Below are 23,445 nucleotides of genomic sequence, written 5' to 3'. Positions count from 1 at the left end.
TTTGTAATAGTTTTCTCACTATAGAATCCAGAAGCTTGTTAGTTTGGGAGAGCAAAAATGGGCTGCATTTAAACCACGATACAAAGTCCATGAGTTGAGACGAGGAAAGGCAGCAGCTTGAACCTCAGAGGGAGACCAGAGCTAACATAGCAACCGTCACCAAGCAACTTAGCACTACTGCCCTGGCCTGGCTTTGGCCATGTAAAGATACTGTTTGTTGTTTCAGAGCAATCACATTTTGTGTCGCAGGGCTTCAGTATTGCTATTGGACACGTGTCACTTGTCCAAGTGGGATATTGATCCAAATCGCATCACTAATAGTCTGCAAGGCCATGTGTGGGTGGCTGCATGAGTTGGAATTTGTCTGTTTAAAGCTCTTACCAGCCGCTTGCTGGCCGCACCACCAATCCCTCTTTTTAAGCCCCACGTTCCAGCCTGACAGCTCAAAGACCTGCCGTATGGGTTGAATGAATGACTTTCCACTGCTGAAGGGGGAAAAGGGATGCAGTTGTTTTGATGGAGAGACTGAATCACAGATTGGATGTTTATTTCTTTGTGATCCCAGGACCTCGGTGGAAGATCTGAATGAAGAGGCTGGTTGGCCAAGTCTCTGATATTAACCCTCACTGAGGTCACAAGTCTTCTATTTCATTCACTGTCAGTTCAAGAATCATTGACATTTAAGCTGCGTGCGGTTTTATTGCACGTGCATCAGACATGGCAGCAGATAGTACTCACTCAGCAGGCCCTGATCAGGCCTGTTGTTTCTGAAATGTAGGAATCCAAGTTATAGTTTCCAGGTTTGATAGGAGGAAATCAGAAGCATTGGAGATTCACAGGACTAATGGAGTCTTTTATTAGAGTTTGGAAATCCTAACAAGCTCAGTGCTTTTCATGTCTAACATCCTTCAGTGGTGAAGTTGCAAACCTTTTCTCTCAAATACAGTTTCAGGCTCACTTTGCTGAACTCTTCTCCCCCCCAGGAGAGCTGGACAGTGACACTGATTTACCCTACTTATACTTCATTGTTCTTTGACTTTCATGCACTCCTCTCCTCATAGATTACTTTATTCTGGTGATATGAGGTTACAACCTCTGTGGCTCAGTGTTGAAAAGTATAGAGGGCAGAAGATGTACAGCGAATCATTCTTGCCGAATGCAGTTAGGATGCTGAATGCATAGCTCACCTGAATTTCACAAAAAACTGTCTCCCAGTTTATTTTTTTGTACTTTATTTGTGTATTTTAAATTATGTCATCTGTTGATACAGTGTCCTGCCTTGTCAGTTATCCTGTTCTGTGTTGTTTTTTCTGTGATGTGTGGTGAAACCAAGGGTCATTTTCCACAGTGTGGACTATAAAGTATGGACCAAAATTATTTGTAAATCTCTTGAAGTCCATTTGATTTAAGAAAAAACCCAAATCTAAATTAAATTCTATCTTCTAATCCTAAATTGGAAAATTGAATGAAGATATAATAAAGTCCATGTGATATTGTCACCTCTGTATATGGACAAATACAAACAATCATTAAGGTTTCTTCCCCTATTATCTGTTTTTGTGTCCCAAATCTTCATTTACATTACAGTGTTATAAAGATAGAAGCTCTTGACCAGGGAAGCATGTATTGATCATTTCTTTGGCATTTTTTGGCCCCTTATTGTGCAAAGCTGGGAGGGAGTGATGCAGTTCCATGCAGATGGGGCAGCACAAGGCTATGTTTTGGCATCTAAGTGAAAACTGCATAATTGCACAAAGAAAAGAGATCTGAGCTGGTCTGTGTCTGTGCACCAACAGTTAGTTTGTAAATCGGTCATCTGTCTGCACAGTCTGTTCCCTGAAATGTGTAGTAACTACAGAATAATGCAGACTCAAGTAAATAAACACTTATGTAAAACCTCTTCAGCAGCAGATACAATTAGAGTCGCCTCAGAAATACAAAAGAAACAGAACTATAGCAAGAAAAAGCCCACAAAACCTTCTATACTAAGCAAAACACTGACACCAGAAGTAGTATAGGTTATAATATGGGCATATGACCTTGCTCTCCAGCGGTCTCTACACATGTGTAGTTAAAAGACCCCTGAGGCTTTGATTGTGTAATTATCTCCTTGGCCCAAATCTTAGGTAAAAGAATTGAAAGACATCTGAAATGAGGTCACTGCAGTTAAAACTTCAAGACCAAGATATGAAGTTATTCTGTTTCTATTCAGCCTAAAACAGACTTCGCTTCACTTTCCACAAACCCACAGATGTGCTCATGAATTTTACATTTTCTTAGCAAAATATAAATCTGAGGCAAAGGTATCAACTGTTGGGTACAGTTCATTATCATATATTTATTTACTATTAAAATCCATTTAAGAAAAGTTACTTAAGTTAATTGTTACTTGCATTACATTCCATCTTGATGGCACTTCAACTAATGGATAGGTCCCACTGGAAGTTATGCAGGTGCATTATTTATACAATAAGGTCATAGATTTCTCTACTGTCTAATTCAATACTGGCTGGGCTGTTTAAAGTCGGTGTGTCTGCTGTCTGAGCAGAAGGTTATTTGGCAGTAATATGATGTGAGTTGTTAGATTGTAAACCACAGAGCCTTTTGAAGTTACTACAAGCAGTGTATCTTTCTAGTTAGCCTCTAAACCAAAGTTGTATCAGATCATCAAGCAAAGATATTGTCAGAGTAAAGAGGTGAAATCAGTTGTAGCTGAAGTTTTACTAGGGTTTAAAAAATGTTCCTTTTGAATTTATCCCGTGCCTCCATTGTGTAATCTTATGCAAGTATAAATATGTTTGTTTCTAAACTGTCTGACTGACTTTATGAGACTGCGTATGTTTTATTTTAAGCTGAATAAAGACAGACAAACTGACAGAAAGAGGTCACTTTACACTCAGCTTCCATCTATAGCCATCATCACCACTCTGCTGATCTGCAGCCAGCCAGACTTGATTCCCTCCATCGCCTGACCCTGGTCCGGCTCCAGCACTTAACAAGGATTTCATGTCGCCCAATCATCTGTCAGGCAGATCAGATCAGAGCTGTAATACACAGCAGCAGGTCCCACGGATAAGGCCGCGACCCAATACAGAAGTACTGAAAAACAACAGCCGAAAAAGCAGCATAATCCCACAATTACTGTAATAACTCTCCCTGCTTGCTCTGCATCGCTCTGTCTCTCAAACACTGGCACGCAAAGTCGTTTGGCAAATGTAAATCTGATATCGATGAGATGAGAGAGAATGTGATGCAGGGTCTCTTTTAGCGTCTGTGTACATCCTTAGGTGGGTCATTCACAAAATACCAAGTGGTGGTTTCCAACCTATCAACAATATGATGATGCTGCTGTCGGTAGATATCAGGCTTAAATGCTTAAAAGCCTCTTATGAAAGCTTTTACTCAGTAGCTGCTGACGGGGGGATCCAAGCTTTATTTAGATGTTCTCTGACACCAAAAAGACACCAACTGGAGCTTATATGACTTTTCAGGTATGCTAGATTTCATCACATCACTCCCAACTCTTGCAGCTAATAAATCGGACATATAACTTTCTCGGGGCGTGTTGAGTGGTGATATAAAACTCTGTTATCAGCTTTGAGCCGCGCCTTGTGTCTTTGCCCTGATACTCCTGCAAGTTGTGTCTTTGCTGAGTTATTTTTATTTACTGAACCTTTTTGATAAAAGAAAAAGGCATATGGCTGTTGAAAGTAAAATAAGAAAACTGCCAAATATTGTTTACTTAACTGATCTTTATCAGCTACGTGTCATTGAACAGTTCAAGATTGGAGAGGAATCATTTACTTGCCACATGTTGTGATCTAGCATGTCTGTTAATTGTCTCTTAGATCAGACAGACAGCAGAGGAGGTCTGGATCAGTTATTCTCATCAGCTCCTGTGCAAAACTCTGCCAGCATTTATTACGTGTTTAAATAACTTGAATGCTTGAAAGACGTAAATTATTAAATCATTTTATACAAACTGGATCAGCCTGTAATGTAACCTGTATTACAGTCTAGTACAGCATTAAGGGCACATGAAGTAAATGCAGGTTCCTCAACTTGTGCTAAAATGTGATGAATGATGTGATTTTTGTAATCTTTAAAAAAAAAATCCATATATGAAGTTGGGGTTTTTTGTGTGTGTGCCTAAACCAAACCAAATCAAACTTTTGCCATGGCAGTGTCAGACCAGAAGAAAGCTTTATTTTTGCAACAGTGATTTCTTTGAGTATTATAAAAGGCATAGACAAACAATGCTTTCTGTTGTGTAGATGTCAGATTAGAAAGCCCTCACGTTTTTGTTGAGGGGCAAATTACAAATAGTGTATTTTGTTGTTCAATTTGAAGGACATGTTGATCACTTTAATTGTTTTCAGTTGTTTTTTCAGTTCTGTCAGAGCTCCTCGTGACAGCCGCCTGTTGCATTCAGTGGAAAGAACAATACTCATGGTGAAACAATCGATTGTCACAAAATATTGAGGCTATGACATTTGCAGTTGTAATGTCTAACCAACCTGCATAAGAAACATCTCACTGTTGAGTTCCTGTTGATTTGGCCAGTTGTCTGTAGAAATATATCGAATTGGGAAGGAACCTTTGATCAAATATCTTACAACTTAAATGTACAGTAAATGGCGGCCTCTCTTCAACACTTTGTCTTGGACCAATTCAGTTCTCATACACTTAACTAAAGAGTACAGTCTAGACCTTCTCTATGTGTAAAATGCCATGAAATGACTTTTGTTGGGATTTGGCGCTGATTGATTGATTAATTAAGGATGGTAATTAACTTTTTAATATGCAACCATAACCATGTACTTGGCTACAAGACACCACAAATAATTAATATAAACCAGATACAGAATATGGTGCATCCATGTTTAAATGTAAAAAAAATTAACACTAATGAAATAAAGCCAATTCAGTTCATCTATATAATCGTGACCTTCGTGTTTATGACAAAATTCATAAATTACTGATGTAATCATACTGTCATAATCAATGTAAAAGTGTCCATCTTGCTTTCTTTAGCAAGCTATTGAGACTTAAAGACATAAAAATTGAACAAACATTCCACTTTTTGATTACTTTTGGATCCTAAGGTGTCAACTTGTTTTGCATGCTTATTAAAATGGGAAATAACATTGAACTCAGAGTCTGAAAACACTCCCTGACCTGTAATGTTTCTTAATTTTTTTGAACAGACCAGCAAACACAGCTTTTGATTCTACAAGTACAATATCTGTTTCTGCTCATTTACTTTAAAAAAAAGTTGACTCCTTTAACTATTGACATCAGTGTGATGGGCAAAAGAGCATTCAAGGAGATGTTGTTGTCTGATGAGAGACAGTTGTGTGTCATCTGCATAACAGTGGTATTTGACATTATGTTGATTAATTATATTGACCAGAGACAACACAAAAAAGAAATGAACCTAGAATGTGTCCTTGAGGTGCACCATATTTAATATCAAATGTCTGAATAAACAATAATTTTACATATATTGCTTTTTATACGTTTGAGAAGTTAATCTGTAACAAAGAAACACATTAAACTGGTGATATGTTTAAATTGTGAAATCTGAATCTGCAAAGTAACTACTAGCTGTCAAACTAAAATAAGTAAAAAGTATGTTATTTCCCCAACATTTTAAAACGGTTCCCTATGAAATGTAGTGAAATAGATGTTCCTCAACATTGTACACAGATTTACCCAGACCACGTCTACTTAAATTTCCAATATACTATAAGAGCAAATCCATTAATCCCCAAAAAAACCCACACATCTCTAAATATAAATAATTATTTCACTCTTATATTGAAGCCATATATCCCTGTTGCACAATTCAATACCTCTTTGGTGTAAATAATCCCTGACCGTGTGAGAATGAATCAAAACAGTAAACAAAACAAAAATACCCCACCACATCCAAGTAAACATTCATGCTCCACTTGAATGACCCCCTCCTCTCCCTCCTGTTTATATAAAGCAAAGGGGAACTCCATCAGAGCATTCAGACACTCAGTTGGAGATTATGATCCAGACGGCAGCACATCAAGAAGTCACCAGCTGTAAATGTCGCTCCAGGATTTACCAATCAGATGTTTCTGCAATGCCCGAATTAAACTTCAGTTTTTAATGCTGCGGGGTCTTTGCGTCGCAGTATCGTAGAAAGACTTTTATCTGGCTTTTATTTGCGTCTTTTACGCACTGATGAGTTGTGATCGCCGCTGGGATGTAGAGCACAGAGTCGGACTCATTTTACCGTGCTGTGATTTTGGTACACTTTAGGCATCTTTTTTGGTGGTTACTTTGGCGGTAAATAAAGAGGTTAAAGAACCATCTTGCAAACCAGCTGCCGGTTAATCCAGTTCATCCGTATTTTGTCACCGGCACCATGCTGTCCAGCGTGCGCCGGCACAGCCTCCGCCTGCAGACCGAGCTCCACCGGTGGAGCATCTGCGACCCGGGCAGCCACCTGCTCCCGGACAGTTTCCTGGCCCGGGTGCCCACCTGCATCTCCCGCTCCAAGTCCTGCACCAGCTCCACCGGGGAGTCGGACGGGAGCCGCGGGAGCTGGTCGTCCTCAGATTCAGTAATTTCCACCGACTCCACCGGGGAGCCCGCGGGTCCCAGGGGTCCGTACCGTGTGGTGCTGTTAGGGGCCAGCGGAGTTGGTAAAACTGCATTCGCCAGTATCTTCGCCGGTGCTGCTGACAGCATGGACAGTGATGACTGTGAGCTGTGTGTAGGTGAGTAAGAAATAACTCTCATATATATCAACCAAACTAAAACTTATCGTACTGTTATTATAGACAAAAATTATGTGTAAAATTACACATAATAGAAATGACAAAACTACCGAATACTAATGCTGTTATGTTTAATAAGGTCATGATATTATCAGTGATAAGTACTGCACAATTTAATTGAATCTAACAATACCATAAAACTGTAAATATATGAATATGTCCATTATACTGCTGTCAATAACAGGAGTATAAGTCTCTGATTTCACTGATTAAAAAATGTTCTTGTGTCCTTTTGTGTATCATTTCAGATGAAGTGTGTGAAAAGGAAATTGAAGTTGATGGAGAGCCTGCAACACTAACTCTGCTGGACAGATGGGATGCAGAGGTGAGATTTAAAAAACTTAACACTTGACTCAGTGTGAATTAGAGCAGCCTCTGTGCCAGCATGCACAGACTAAACATCCTTTCTCTAACTTGGGTTGTGTTTGTTCTGAAGACTGACAGTGAATGGGCTCAGGAGAACCACATGCAGACAGGTGATGCTTACCTGTTGCTGTACTCTATAACTGATCGGGCCTCATTCCTACGAGCCTCTGAGCTCCGGATAACCCTGCGGCGCTTTCGTCCTGCCCAACACACACCGATCATCCTGGTGGGGAACAAGTGTGACCTGGTGCGACGCAGAGAGGTGTCCGTCAGTGGTAAGGACACACTGTCCCTCTCTGTTTAAATCTTCTTCTTTTTTTTACATGCATGTAAAGATCTCTAACTCGCTGATGTTCTTCCTGTTTCAGAGGGCCGTGCCTGTGCTGCCATTTTCGACTGCAAGTTTATTGAAACTTCAGCTGCCATGCAGCACAACGTGTGGGAGGCCTTCCACGGCATAGTGCGACAGCTGCGTCTACGCCGAGAGTCAAAAGAGGCCAACAAACGCCGCATGCACAAGAAATGCAGTTCACGCCGTGAAAGCCTTCCTATGAAGGCCAAACGTTTCCTCGACAAGATGGTGGCTAAGAACAATCCCAGTGTGGCATTCTGGTTGAAGTCGAAGTCCTGCCATGATCTCTCTGTGCTGTAGGAACCTGACAGACACTCGTATACCAAACCCCCGGAGCAGGTGAACAAGTTCAGCCTGGAGGACAGAGTATGTGGACATAGGCTGGATGGAAACCTCCCTCTGAAGGGCTAAAAAGTTGGATGGCTGAAACAAAACCAGCACAGTGTACCTGAGAGGTGTTTAAAACATTTCTGCACTGATGTTCAGGTATTTCAGTTGAAACTACACTGATGGACAGAGCTCAGTGTGCAAGCCTTTTGTGATGGACTGACAGTCAGTCAATGAGGTTGGAGGTCAGAGGTCAACTGATGGAAACAGAGAAGAATGTGACGTGTTTGCTCATTTCTGTGTTTTGAACAACATTCATACTAAGTTCCTTTCACACGTTTCTCTCTGTTCTTTTCTTTCCTCATCTGTGGCTCTGTTACTCTTTTGCTCTCATTCCTGCCAAATTTGTCATCTGTCGACCCCTAAGTGCTAAGGTTACCAGTTGTAAGCTATTGAAATAAGTGTGGTCTTGATTTATTTTGTATTATGATTGTTTCATGTTTTACCTTCAGTTAATTTATAAAACGTTGTATTTTGCACTTTCTGTAAATAGATATCAGATTGATAATGTACCGTATTTTGCTACTTGGAAGTCGTTTCAGTATTGCTTATTGAAATAAAGTGACATCATCCCATTTGTGGGGGAAAAAACTGTCCCGTTTGTCCATCATCTGAATCTTACTAATGAAATATTACCATGGATGACTCAGCTTTGACACAAAAGAGACACACAAACAGCAACACAACTAAGCTGATAAAAGATGAGTCAGGTGATGACATTAAAGCTGAACTTTCAGAAACAAAATTAGTCCTGTGTGTGTGTGTGTGTGTGTGTGTGTGTGTGTGTGTGTGTGTGTGTGTGTGTGTGTGTGTGTGTGTGTGTGTGTGTGTGTGTGTGTGTGCGTGTGTGTGTGCGTGTGCGTGTGTGCGCGCGCCAGCTGATCGGGAACACCGTTCAGAGATTTGGGTCACAGTGTGACACAGAACATCATACTCGGCTGCTCACATCCCAAACTCAGCTTTGTCAGAAAAAGCTGTAAAATTCAAGCAAATATGTTGCCAAGGTAACATTCAGAGGAAGTGTGTGCTCAGTCCAGGGAGTGCCAGGCAGATGGTGTTGGAGCATCTTGGCCAGAATATCTATCAAGGAACCGTGCTTTATGTAATCGAGCAGCTTCCATCTGAATTAATTCATATCCTTCATCATCTGAACCGTCAACACTGCAGTCACAGGTTCTGGTTAAATACTGCTCCTGTGAAGCAGTGACTCACTCGAAGCCTGTTTTTACAGTTGCAAATTCACACAAATCTCTCACCTTGTTTCAAAGCAGCTCTCTAGATCATGTAGGCCCAGCTCTCTCAGTCCAGGATGGTGGTAGCATGTGTGTCAGGATGTATGCAAAATAATCTCTGGCATATGTGAGGTTAGATTATAAAGATAAGGATGACACCAAATGATAAACCATCAGGCTGACATTCTCTCTTCAGAGCATTTTAAAAACATGTTTTGATTCACTAATTTTAGTTGTATAAGTGAAAGTTGAGAGCGACAACGTCATGAGCTGGAATCAAATCTTCAGTTCTTCAGTTTCATGGTATGTTGCTGAATCAGCCTAGTTGACCACAAAGCTTTGCATTCTTATGAGGCAATGTATTGTCAGGGCAGTCTCTTAGTCCTGTTGTGTACACACAGCTGCTAATCAAGTGTTGCTACTAATGGAAAATCTAACAGGGAACCGTTCAGAGGTGCATAGGTCAAAGTCTGAGGGGAAATTAGAAAACCTCAGCTAAACAGCAGATTTTTTTTGCCAGATTTTTGTTGCATCATTCTGTTTTTATTCTTCTATTGTTAGCCACAATTCAAGCAAGGTCCAAAAAGTACAAAACTTGGCAAAATCAAGTTTGTTTTTCCGAACAATAACACACAAACAATGAGCAGTTGAGGCTTTATGGTGAATCAGTGAAGCAATATTAAGTGCCATTGGATTTTTACAGTAGTATATGTATCATTGGTCTGTTCTTCCTGTCTCTTTCTCTCTTGTCAGCTTCTTCCTCATTGGCTTGCGACCAATGGGGCAGGGTGATTAGACAATCATTAGATCCAATAAAACATTGCTGGTTAACACTTGGGTTAACGTTTGACCAGACAGGATGGGGTTGCTCAGATCACTCTGAAGTCAGAGGAGTAACTCGCTCGATCTCTCCGGTGAGGTAAGTCTCTGCACTCTCCTGTCTCCCACTTTTGGCATAGTTGAGTATTTGAAGTGGATTTTGGGGTTTTGAGTAGGAGACAAACAAGGCTTCATCTACTGGTTTTTATAGTTTTTTTTTTAATGTGTGATGCGTTGAGTTTGTTGAAGGAGGGCTGTGATCTTGACTTGACTTTGGCAGGGCCTTAGTGTCAGGTGTGGGCATATCTGACAACCAACTGCTCTGTCTTTGTGGGTTTGTGGGTTGTTCTTGGTTCCAGTCTTTTGGGGGAGATTACCTGTCTGGAACACTGGATTTGGTATCATAGAGGCTGAAAACTAGACTATTAAAGGTCATCGAGTCATTGTGCTGAAAGGAGACAGAGAGGGCCTGCAACACCCAAATCACTGTGTCACACAGCTTTGCCACTTGATTCATAAAGTAAATAATTTAAATTTATACTTATTTCCCTGATTGTGAGTCAGTGTAGGTGAATGTCTTTACATTGGTAATGTCAATTTAACATTTACCAGTCAGCAAGTTATTGTTAGCAATGTGGGACAAGAAATACTAAGAAATGGCAGAAAAAAAGCTGGAAACTGCAAGTAATATTAGTGTTCTGTTAATAAGGAGTGTATCAGGTCGGTACCATAAAAGTCTGCTGTACTACAAAGAGGTCATTAGCCACGACTCAATGTCACCTTCACTTTTCTGTGGCGGCTCTGTGACTTCACCCTTTTTTCTCTCTTTCCAGCTCAATGCGAGTTCAGGAGTCATAAACAATTCAATAATAATAAGAAACTGAATCCTAAACATCAAGACATTAATGAGAAATGTGTTGTTTTAAAAAACACTCTTTTCATGCATGTTATGCTAGTTTTGTTTGACATTAATGAATAGTAGTCATGTTTTTTTCCCATTATAATGCAAAATACTGTAATATGTAATGTTATTTTAAAAAAAATGCTGTATATAGTCTGCAGTCATCTTGAAGATACTGTAAAACTGTGGTTATAATTTGTTTGAGACAAGCTGAAGATACGTCAGTCATGACAACATTATGATTTAATCTCCTACAGAGAGACAGTTGTTTTTAAACACAAAAACTGCATGTGTGAGGACAATTATTCTAGACTGGGTTACACACAATAGTTATTGATCTTTGAGTACCTGGCTTGAAAGAAATCAAATCTTTCACAGCATTTAAACGCCGACTTTCATTTTCTTCCTTTGAGCTGAGGTGTGCGGCTCACCTGGTTGTGTAGGCGGAGCCACACATGAGAGGACTTGTTCCTGTTCAGCTCAAAGTATGAGACAGAGAGATACCGTGTACATATGTGGACTCTCAAGGGCAGAGGATGGATTTTCTTTGTGAATCAATAACAGGTCGTGTTGAATGGAGACACACGGGGTTTAATTGTTTCTAAAAGGACTATGTAATACTATGTCACCATTTCTACAAGAATTAGGGAACGAATGAGGTGAAGAAAAAAAAAGAAATTTAAATGTGTTATTTAAATCCTCCTCTTCGTGTCACCTCTCTGCCTCCTCAACCTCCTATCCCCCATATCTCCTCCTCCTCCTCCACCTCCTCCTCTTCTTCCTCTTCCTTCCCAGACTGTGATCATGACACCCAAGGTGCATCTGTTGTTGCTCCCACTCCTGTTCAGCATTGTGAGTACATAGCACTGTCAAGTGCTGCTGCTGCTGCTGCTGCTGCTGCTGCTGCTGCTGCTGCTGCTGCTGCAATACATATTCATAGTAAACCAGGAACCTGTTAAACAGTGGATGTGGATAAATGCTTCAATTTATTCATATAGCATCTTTGGAGATGTTTTGGTTCATAGGAACTAGAGTGCTGATTTATTCTGTACAAATGTTAGTCAGTATGAGAACATTTTTGGTAACTTATTTAAATCACTAAAAGGCTGTGTAAAATGTGACTAAACTGAATATCAGTGCTCTGTTAGTGGCGCTCTGTAGACTTTGCTCTCCTGTCCTCTAGTGGAATATAAGAATTCCCAACTTGCCATGTAATTTTGGTTCAATAAATAACTGGGCTGTAAAAACTTGTCCTTAATGTCTGACTACATCCGGTTATTGTACAGAGCTGGAGCGAAAAGGGCAAATGTGGGCGTGAGTTCAAGAGGTTTCCTTTTACTTCAGCAAGTGTACTGTATTTGATGACCCTTGACCTCTGTGCATGTGCTCTAAAAGGCTGGCGGGATAGGTCTGGAGGACAAGAAGGGCCTGTTTAAGGACATGGAGCTGACTGTGCAAGAGGAGACACCAGTGCCCTATGCCATGTTTCAGGTATTATACACATCCCAGCCAAAACTTACTATCATGGACAAAACATTTTTCTTTATTTTTAGGTTTGAAGGAGTTCAAGAAGTTTGACCACTATTTTTAAATAAAATGCATACATTTAGTTTGTCTTTTATGCTCCTCATCAGATCTGTGATCAAAGTCTCAAATTGCTGTACTTCTCAAAAGTCTCAAAATGCTATAAAATAACAATTTTTTTCCCTCTCCTTTGTCATTTTTCATCTATTGCTCCATAGTTTGAGGTGACCCAAGGAAGTGTGAATAATTTCAGGCTTAGTGGAGAAAACAGTGATGCCATCAAGATCTCAAAGGATGGGTGGCTCTACCTGGATGCGCCTCTGAAGTGGTCAGAAAATAACCTTTTCAACATTAAGGTAACGTCTGTCTTTTTATAAACACACCTAAAACTATACTCTTTGTAGAACTGTAGTAAGTAAATATCAACATGTATTTACGTACATGTTTGTTTGTGTGTTTGTAATTTTATCCAGGTGGAAGCTTTGGCAGATGATGAGGTAGTGGAGGGTCCAATTCATGTGGCCCTTAAAGTGTTGGACATCAACAACAACGCTCCGTACTTCAACCAGAGTGTCTATTCAGCTATGGTTAAAGAAAATAATCCAGCAGGTTTGTGTGTGTGGGTGTGTGGGTGTGTGTCAGGAGCTCTCAAATAAGGGGAGAGGACGCACTCCTTATGCAAAAAGCTATTTTTTTCTTGCTAACAATTAACACAGCTGTACAGTATTTGCACATTTGAGGCAATGGATACAAACCGGCAACAATAATGGCTGCCCCTCTTTTGAATCAAATCCGTTCCCCCAACATTTCTTGTTGTTTGCCTTTTCAGGGACCCTTTATATTATTTATTGTTTGTTTTTTGTTTTTTGCATATTTTAGCCCATTAACCGCAAAACACGTATGTACTGACGAAGATTTTTATATTCATTTCCCTCTCGTTCACTCTCTAGTTTCTCTTAATATCAACATATTATGAAAATCAACCTGCAGAGAGATTATTTAGATTTCATATGACATCAGATATGACAGGGGTGTCAAACATATGGCCCGTGGGCCAGAACCAGCCCGCCAATGGGTCTAATCCGGCCCAGTGGATAACTTTGCAAAGTTAGAAAATTGCAGAAAAGTTATTACAATTTTTCTGCTGCTTCAGAGGGTTTTTTTTCACCCTGACCAGAATACCAATATTCATTGTGCAAAATGTCAATCAGCAGCTTCTGTGCAAAATAATCTGAAAAAACAGACATAATATTATTGAAATTGCACTCAAAAGGTTTACTATTTTAAAGTTATAAATATTATTTGTAGGTTATTATGCAATGTTTTTACTGGTCTGGCCCACTTGAGATCAAATTGGCTATATGTGGCCCTTGAACTAAAATTAGTTTGACACCCCTGAGATATGACATCAAAGTCAACATTTAGTCTTTATATTTAGTTAAAAGTTACAGTTGTGTAACAATCTGGGATTTGAAAATGGATCCCTGTTGTTACATTCGAATACTCTCAGCCTGCTGCCAAAACCAAATTGCCTTTCGGAGGTATGAACAGTGTGAAAAGGAAAACTGGCAGGTTCTTGGATTAAGTACCACCATGTGTAAGTCAGTCTTTGCAAACTCATGCAATGCAAGCAAACTTTGTTCAAACCAACAAAATATTGGCTGCCTTTTGGGGAAATGTGTATAAAATGATGAACAAGACTTCTGTAATATCTCTATTTGATTGAAAGGTACAGGCTGGAAAATATTTCTCTCAGTGTAAACAGTATATAACTTCAATGGACAGTTGATACATCACATAAATATGTTACTGTCAGAAAGTGTTAAATAAGATGGGAAACAAAATGGGAAAACTGTTTACTAGGAGGTTAATAGGTGTCTGTTTAGCAGTGGGCTCTTATTTTTTGGAATTGCAACAGTATTCTCAAATAGTCCCTTGTTACAACTGTATTACTATGCAATGATGTGTCTTTGGCAAAAAGGCTGCAAACCTATTTTTATACTGTGCTTAAAACTCAAAACTACTGTTGTTTGGACTATGTTTTGCATGGAGGCTTTTAGGCCGTGGATTTTTAAGAGACATTATCAGTATTTCTATTCCAATCATGCAACCTTTATATTTCGGTTTGTTTATTGTAGTGAACAAGCCAGCACAACATGTCACTGCGGTAAGAATTTAACATCTGTTTTATCTGTTGCTCCAGGTGTCCCATTTACCCGCGTGTTTGCGTCGGATCAGGACGACCCTGAAACTCCAAACGCTCATCTGATGTACAGCCTGGTCAGTCAGACCCCCAGCAGACAAAGCACTCCCCTGTTCCAGATAGACCCCAACACTGGAGAGATCTCCACCACAAAAGAAGGTGATAGACACATGCCTCAGATACACAGAAGCACAGAATTAGATGCGCTCTCCGTCGGAATGTCTGTGATCTGTCCATCTCTGCCTGTAATCTGGCAGTATAGTGCCACTGTAAATCCAGATTACACAGCTCATCTTGTGTGCCCAAGATTAACACTGATTGGAGGCAGATTGCCTAAATGTGTCGCGTGATGTTGATCGCTGATTACTTTGAGTCTTTGTGAGTCTGTTCATATCTGTGAGCGCTGAGGGAAAGTTTTTATCACTTTTCTCAGACATTAGACCTTTGTGACAGCCGCTGATCTACATGAAGACGTGTTTTTGATGTGCAGGAACATACTGATGTGATGTTTGCTGTGGGTGTTTTCTTTAACAGGAGAAAAGATGCTGAAGGCCAGAGATGCTTTCCAGTATGGCAGAGGACAGGATCAGAGCATCGATGCTCTGAAGACAAGGTTTAACGACTACTGTCCCGAGCAAGGGATCCCCTTTGAAGAAAACCCCTTCTTCACCTGTGTGCAGAGATCAGGTTTGTGTCCAGATGGGTCTAGAGCTGTATTTTCTAATCCTGGACGTAGGGTACCCCTGCCCTGCATGTTTTAGATGTTTCCCTGCTTCAACACACCTGATTCAAATGAAGGGGTCATTATCAGGCTTTTGCAGAGCTTGATGATGAGCCCCAGGAGGAAAAACACTGGTCCAGAGTAGAGCTGCAACAATTAATTGTTAATTAAAAGATTTCCTGAAAATTCATTAACAACTGTCTTAATGAATTGTTTGAGCCATTAATAAAGCAAAAATGGCAAGGAAATCACTGATTCCATCTTCAGAATGTATCTCCTGCTTCTCTTAGTTTTCTGTGATAGTTAACTAAGTATTTTTGGAAAGCTGATCAGACAAAACAAGACATCACAGTGGGCTCTAGGAATTTGTGATGGGTGTTTTTCACTATTTTAAGACATTTTATAATATAAACAATTAATTTATTCATTGAGAAAATAATCAGCAGATCAATCAATGATGGTAAGTAAATATATAGCTTCTATATATTTGAAATCAAATATGAATATTCATAAGTTGCAGCCCTAGTCTGGAGCAGCTTTCTTGGATGGTGAAGCCTGAAAACAATGTAGAATTTTACAAGAAAAGTTTGAACAATCTTTTTTTTAAATCCTGACAAGAAAATTCTAAAAATTCACTAGAATGTAGTAGAGTGTGACGCACAACTTCATACTCACATTTTTTGTTTCTAAAATCTCAGAAGTCATGAGTGATCCCACTCATAGGATCCACTTCAAAGCACATGATGTCACAGGGTGACAGATGGTGTCAGTTTTGATATACAGATTAAACAATGTCAGTGATTATTGAGGGTGGTGTGATTTATTGGATGTTGAGTTGATGAGTTCAGTCGAGGAGAGAGGTTAAGTCATCATTAGCTTCTATGATTACTGTGGTTTTGTCCCTTTCCACTTTTCATTACTCATACAATGTTTCTAATTGCAACCTTCAACTTCCTTTGTGTGTGGTGACAGAGATGAGGAGGCAGAACGTGGACCCCCTGAATGATCCAGATTACACCCTATTTGTGCGCGTGCAGGACCAGGGAGGAGCGACACAGACTGCGCTGAGTGGAAACACCAGAGTTCAAATCGTTATAAAGCAAAACCTTTGGGTTAACCCTGGACCCATATTAGTTAAAGAGAACTTAAAGGCTGCTTATCCTCATGTCATCGCAAAGGTGTGGCAAGGCACAAAAACTAATTCTACACAAATCTCACAAATGCAGACACATTAAAGTACTTTCACTACCCTACAGCTGCTCTTACATCCAGTAACTGACTGACTTTCCCCTTTCTCTCTGGGTTCAGGTCCAGTCTAATGATCCCAACGCCGTCTACAGGTTAGTCCAGAAAGAGCGAGAGCTGAAATTCCCCTTCCAGATCACAGTAGATGGAGAAATCCAGCTGACAGAGGATCTGGACAGAGAGGAGAAGGGCCAGGTAAGCAACAAAGGAAACAAACCTTTTTTAATGTTAAGAAATAAAGACTGTCTTTAGGAGAGTAAAAATTAAATTCTGTTGATTCTATTTCAGTACATCATGGTGGTGTTGGCAGAGGATGAGGGTCACAACCAAGTGGATCCACCCATGGAGATTCAAGTTATCGTGGAGGATGTGAACGACAACATGCCAGTATGTGAGGAGAATGTGTTTGAAGTGCAGGAGGATGAGCCTGCAGGTAAGATGTGTGTTTGAATATCACTTATAACATGTGCTCGAAGGTCAGGGTGTTGTCACATCCAGACAGTATTTATTTGTTTTCCGTTGTGTTTGTTGTTGTCCTGTTTTAAAAAAATCAAATTTCTAAGAATGATTTGAAGAGCCAATTTAGGAGTAACACACATGTGACATTAATGACAAAAAGTATGAATAAAATAATAGAAAATGGCCTAAAAATGGAAACATAAAGAAAGTTCTTCTGCAAGTTCATCAAAGCAATTATATAATAAAGAAACATTTGTACCACACTGACAAGTGGAATGAGGATACATAGAAAGTTATTGCAAATGAAATCTATGCCACCTTTATTCTTATTTGCACCCCTGATAAATGCAAGAAAAGTGGTGTAACATATCAAATGCTCAAATCAAATGCAAATAATAGGCTACACTCTGCTACTCTTTAAAGAATTTGATGAATTCAGAAAGATAAATATAATTTTAAGGTCACAAGTAGTAAAATGATGGATTATAAATGTTTTCTTTCACATAAGTTCAAATTTTCACATGTAGTAGTTTGATAGATTCGGTCCCTCATCACTTACTGGTTCTTCTGGTTCCAGGCAGCCTGGTTAATAAGCTGGTGGCTCATGACGATGATCAAGAAGGCACAGTTAATTCTCTGCTGATGTATGCCATCGAGTCCCAAGAGCCATCCAGCACACCCACGGCCTTCTCCATCGATGCTGCTTCTGGAGAAATTAAGACATTGCGCTTGCTTAGACGAAGGGACCAGCAGGTGTATAACCTCAATGTCAGAGTCAACGACCTAGGTAACACACACATGCTATGTGATGAAACACACCTGTAAGTAGAGGTTTTCACTCCAAGGTGAGATACTCATGGCTTCTGTCTTGTAGAGTTCAGCACAGTATGTAAGGTCGTCATCAAAGTCATTGACGTCAACAACGAGATTCCTAAGTTTGAGAAGAATGATGTAAGTATATGAACAGCACGTGGAGTGTTGAGTGCGACCTGATGCTTACTTCTCATGCTGATTCTGTGTGTGTTGGTGTGCAGTATGGCAGCCTCACTCTACAGGAGGACACAGCTGTGGGACACACAGTGCTTACCATCAAAGCCACAGATGCTGATGACCCAGACAGCGGCAGCTCCTTTATTAATTTCCAGATCCGTGGCGACAATGATGACGTTTTCACTGTGGAAACAGACGGCAAAGGTGTCGGTCATGTGGTCATAGCTAAGGTATAGTATCTCCATTTTCTAAATCTCCTACCTAAACATACACAGATGATTTCATACAATACATTGGTCCTTAACACATTCACAATAAACCTCATACAGTTTGTCTGGTATTTGTTTGATATATTCCTGTATAGGGATGCTACTAGCAATAATTTCATTACTGATTACTTACTTGTGTGATTATACGATAAAATGTGAGAAAACAGTAAAACTTGAGTTTACTTGCTTATGTCCAACCAACAGTTCACAAAACCCAAAGATGTTAGATCACAATGATAAAACCAGCAAATCTTCACATTTAAGGGGTTAATAATAAACTGGCATCATTAATATCTGAATGTAGTGTGTTCAATGGCTTTGAGAAGCTGAAACCAGTGAACATTTGATGTTTGATTGAAAAATACTTTTTAATTACTAAAAATACAATTAATTGATGATTAGCATGTGTAGTACATGTTTTCAATAGACTAATCGATTAATCAACCAATTGTTTCAGCACTACTTTTGCTTATGTCTCACTTGTGATGGCAGCGTTTATCCAAACAAATAACAGCTGCAGAAAATAAAATGGGCTGACCAATATATCGGTCAGGCTCCACTCTGCAGTGACCTTCAATACTCTCTACCTCCCTTATTCCTGCTCTCTCTAACCAGCCTGCTTCTCTCCTCACAGCCTCTGGATTTCGAGTCCACTTTCACCTACAATCTCCAGATTGATGCTCGTAACCCTGAGCCTCTGATGAAAGGTATTGAGTACGGCATAGAATCCACAGCCTCCGTCACTGTGTCTGTCACTGATGTAGATGAGGCCCCAGAATTCAGCCTGGACATCCTGGATGTGACTGTACCTGAAAACACCACCAAGGGAACTGTGCTGCTTACTGTGGAGGCAAAGGACCCAGAAGGCAAAGCGATCAGGTAGAAACGCACACTGACAACTGCTCAGCATCCCAGTCAGAACTGATTCAAGTACAACAGCTGCACAGGAGTCTTGAACTGGTCCAAGCCAGCTTGTAATACAACAGATTTACACAATGGAACATAAAACAACAAGAGTACCTATATCCAGATACCCAGATGGATCTATATGCATCCATCTGTTTGTGCATCCATACCCAGATGGATTTATATGCCCACATGATAAAAGTGTATGTAGTATCAGATACTTAACCAAATTAACGCACGCAGAATCTCAAGTGTGTACATTCATTTAGTAGTAGTCCATCTGGCATGTAGCACTTTATTAGATGTCAGAGGATGATCTGCTTTGGGTTCAAACGTCGCTAATAAAACACAAAGAAGGCGACTCACCACAGTGTCTTAAGCTGCATTTCCTCTAATGGCCACTGTATCTTCAAGAGAACTCAGTTTTTTCAGTTTATTTCAATTTTGTCTAAATAGTATTTATTTTTTGTATCATACATCTGCTATGTTCCTCGGAGGCAATTAAAAATATTTTCATTAAAAAGATAAATAAGGTTTAACTGTAGGTATGTTTGGAAGTGTGTTTGCAAGACATAATAAGAGTGTTACATTTAACCATAGTCACCTCGTGCTCACCTCAGCTCCACCCAGCACCCATCTCCCTGCCCTACACCTTTGTTCAAGTTTGTATTTTTTTGGCTACATTAACAACCAACAAGGCTGCAAGCTGTAAACCTAAACACAGACTTCAAAACACTGACACCATGTTCATTTTTTGCAGTTTTTGAGCCAGACTTTAACAAGATGTTCTGCATGATAGAAGCCTGAGCATAAACACGCCACATGTGTTTATGCTCTCATAGCTTAGAAATAGTTCCATTAGATCAGCTTTGACTTAGAACTTGACATAATTTATTCCTTCTGGCGGCTAGTTTGTGGTTTGATCACATGTGCACAAAACAGACTATTGATTTGTTTTGGCTACCAGTTGAGCGTCTGGTGTGTCACGGACGCTTTCTGATATCGTCTGTGTTGATTTTTGTTTAACTGCTGTTGTGTGTTCTTGCAGTTTTAAGTTGGATGGTGACACTCAAGGCTGGCTGGAGATCAATGCTGCCACAGGAGAGATCAAGACCAAAGACAAGCTGGACAGAGAAACCCTGGAGGCCTTTGAAGTCATCGTCATTGCCTTTGAAAAAGGTAAGATAATACAGAGACATGTTACTGGTCAGTTATTAAAACAACCACATAGTTTTGTGCTGAAACAGCATTTCTGGAAGTTGATTCAGTACCTGTCTTAATACTATTAAAGGATATATATTTTATTGATGTTATGATTTCTGCCCTGCAATTTCCCTCTGCAGAACACCCAGAGAAATCAGCTGAGCGCACTGTGTCTGTGAGGCTGCTGGATGTGAATGACAATGTCCCCAAACTGAAGGAGAACCAGGCCTTCATTTGCGTAGTGAAGCCTGAACCTGTCATCATCAAGGCCCACGATGCAGACAGCCCCCCCTTCTCTCAGCCTTTCATCTTCTCCTTGGCCCACGGCAAGAAATCCCCCAACTGGAACCTGCAAACTATTGATGGTAACACATATAAGATATTAAAAAAACACATTTGAGGATGGTAGAAAGGTGGATTTTTGTACTTTCAGATGTGATCACAGTCTTGTTTGTCTGTGTGTATCATGCAGGAACAACGGCGAAACTGACCCTGAAGAAAACACCAACTGAGGATAAAACCTTCATAATCCCCATTAACGTTAAAGATAACGCAGGCATGGGAATCACACATAGCTTTGAGGGTGAGTTCATTCTTTAAGTTAATCTTAAAGGGTACAGCTGGTAATATTTTCTAGTTTCTAGTGTCAACAAGTTACATAAAAATACCAGTAGTGAATTGATCCTACTAATTCTGTATTTTCTCCTGTTTGCATAAATTTAGCAAAAAAGTACAGGTCTCAGCTGTTCTAGGAGACTGCTGAGCTTCTTTTTTTTTTTAAATGTAAAAATATTTTTATTACCAGTTTTTTGAAGTTATATAATCAGGAGGAAAAACAGATTTGTGGCTGAGAGCTAAAAAGGATGGAGGGAAATCCGGAACTATTATGAGATGATAAAATGTCTTTTATTTTTATGGGATTTGGTGACAGCATGAAAAATACAGAAAAAGCCAGCCTCATTTGATCAAATGACACTTTACATCATTGTTTCTGATGATGGTTCAATGCATGTGTGTGTTGCTCTCTACTCTCTATACACCAGTGAGGGTATGTAACTGCACAGAGCTAGGCTACTGCTACGTCGCACCAGCTGAACACAGTTTCAAATACGGGATGGGAACCACCATTGGGATCCTTGCTGGCACTATAGGATTCTGCAGTGAGTGTGACACACTTTTTAAATTTTTTTTTAATTTTCTTTCTGTCTATAGGGGAACATAGCACTCTACAATAATGTTATTGTCTAGTGTTGCTATAACTGACTGATGTTTCTCTGTCTCTGTGCAGTAATTGCCTTCATCATTGTGGTGAAACGCTCAAATAAAGGAGGCAAGAGGACAGCTCTGACTGAAGACGGGGAGAGGAACCCCATGATGTAGAGACTACACACATACACACACACACACACACACACACATATTTGTATTTCCGTATTCATGAGGGCTCATTGGCATAGTGCACTCTCTATTACCTAACCTGAACATCTAAATCAACCCTTTTTCTAAACCTTATTCTAATCTTAGGCTTCATTCTATTTAGTCTATTCTATTCTATTAGTCTTTTTAACATTTGACAAGGAACAACAGATCATTCTTGCTCATTTAGTGTTTTTCTCTGTTAATTGGTAAGAAAATAAATTAATATAACATAATAAATACATACATAACTCTTGACCTCCCTCTCAAGGTCTAAAACTCAAAAAAGTCCATACAGGCATGTTTTTTTACACACGCATTTACTTTATCTTATCTTATTTTATGTACAAGAGAGAGTTAAGCTTGATTAATCAGTGCTGTGCATACTAAATTAAACTGTCAGGTCCTCCCAATCTAATCAAGCTTTTATGCTGCTCGTTGACTTAATTTATTAAAAATGTGACTCCCAGACTCAAATTGTTTCATTAGCTGTTTCATCATCTCAAATGATTCAGATTGTCAACGTGCCCCAGAGCTTGTTTTTGTTATTTACTTCCGCTTGAATGTAACATCTAAATTTTGAATGTTGAGATATAGCCAGAAACATGTTATGTTGTAAACAATGTAATGTTAAGCGACGGTTAATACCCTGAATACTTGATGAGAAGTAATGACTGTGTTTAGAAATAAACAGTTGCTGTTCTTTTTTCCAATAAACAAAGAAACTGGGAACTCATGATAATCGTTTCTGTCTGTGTGGGTGCGTGAACACGTCAGGGCAGACGCGTGGTGCTACAGGTGATCAGTGACATCTTTGCTCTCTTTCATCAGGTAGCCTTCTATTCTATTTCTATTTTTCCAGTGAGTACTGTTGCATCTGTCTTTCTCCCTCCTCCTCCTCCTCCTCCTCCTCCTACTCCTACTCCTCTTCCTCCTCCTCCACCCCGCCTGCCGGTTTGTCGCTGAGCAGTTAAGGCCAGGGTGCTGCAGAGAGTGGTGATGCTCTGACTCATCTCTTTAGACAGCGGGAGAACAGGCTGCAGATTGTTAGGAAGGAGGATGGCATGATTGTGGGCTTTTGTGTCGCACAAAGAGGCCGCAACACAAAAAACACACGCAGAGTGGGAACGCAAAACACACACATGTGAGACTTGAATGTGGATGCCACATGTGCTGCCATGACCATAAATCCCTCCAATCCATGTGCCACATTTGTGAGTTTCAGTGCGTGTGTGTGTTTGGGATGAGTCATCCATAGCCCTGCTTCAGCTCCTAAAAACCAGAGCAGTGGACTGAGATATAGCCTCATAATGACAAACTCAACATGGAACATCTCCAGTGTTTATGTCTGTGCTCTCTCTTTGCCTGTATCCCAGCAACACACACACACACACACACGAACACAGACAGTCCTGGACAGCTGGTGGCAGAAGCTGATAGATTGAAGGACAGAAGAGAAGTGATTGTGGTGGAAAGACAGGCAGAGTAAACTGTGTGATGGATGACTTGACCATTACCTCTGGATGTGAAACCTCACCATCACCACGCAAACACACTTTGTTTTTAGTCTTTACACGTTCACCCCCGCTGTGTAGGGGAAACTTTTTATCCTAATATAGAAATACTAAGGGTGTATT

General features: G+C 40.0%; 2 protein-coding genes across 2 annotated transcripts; both read left to right on the top strand.

The window, feature by feature from the left end:
• The first annotated feature begins 6,169 nt into the window (after positions 1–6,169).
• Positions 6,170–7,833, top strand: gem (GTP binding protein overexpressed in skeletal muscle). Its single transcript, XM_062422909.1, has 4 exons — positions 6,170–6,755; positions 7,064–7,140; positions 7,252–7,456; positions 7,550–7,833. Exons 1-4 carry the CDS (start codon positions 6,401–6,403, stop codon positions 7,831–7,833), a joined length of 921 nt encoding a protein of 306 aa, XP_062278893.1. The 5' UTR covers positions 6,170–6,400.
• A 2,190-nt stretch (positions 7,834–10,023) lies between these two features.
• cdh17 (cadherin 17, LI cadherin (liver-intestine)) lies at positions 10,024–22,519 on the top strand. Its single transcript, XM_062422523.1, has 19 exons — positions 10,024–10,071; positions 11,668–11,724; positions 12,268–12,363; positions 12,615–12,752; positions 12,870–13,005; positions 14,600–14,758; positions 15,134–15,286; positions 16,293–16,498; positions 16,629–16,760; positions 16,854–16,998; positions 17,602–17,811; positions 17,899–17,975; positions 18,059–18,244; positions 18,918–19,162; positions 20,238–20,368; positions 20,533–20,757; positions 20,865–20,975; positions 21,436–21,552; positions 21,681–22,519. Exons 2-19 carry the CDS (start codon positions 11,677–11,679, stop codon positions 21,770–21,772), a joined length of 2,607 nt encoding a protein of 868 aa, XP_062278507.1. The 5' UTR covers positions 10,024–10,071; positions 11,668–11,676; the 3' UTR covers positions 21,773–22,519.
• The last annotated feature ends 926 nt before the right edge of the window (positions 22,520–23,445 follow it).

This window comes from Scomber scombrus, chromosome 7 (genome assembly GCF_963691925.1).
Source record: "Scomber scombrus chromosome 7, fScoSco1.1, whole genome shotgun sequence".
In the NCBI taxonomy this organism is placed as follows: Eukaryota; Metazoa; Chordata; class Actinopteri; order Scombriformes; family Scombridae; genus Scomber; species Scomber scombrus.
Note: the sequence above shows the minus strand (reverse complement) of the source record. Positions and strands in the feature narration are given on the sequence as shown.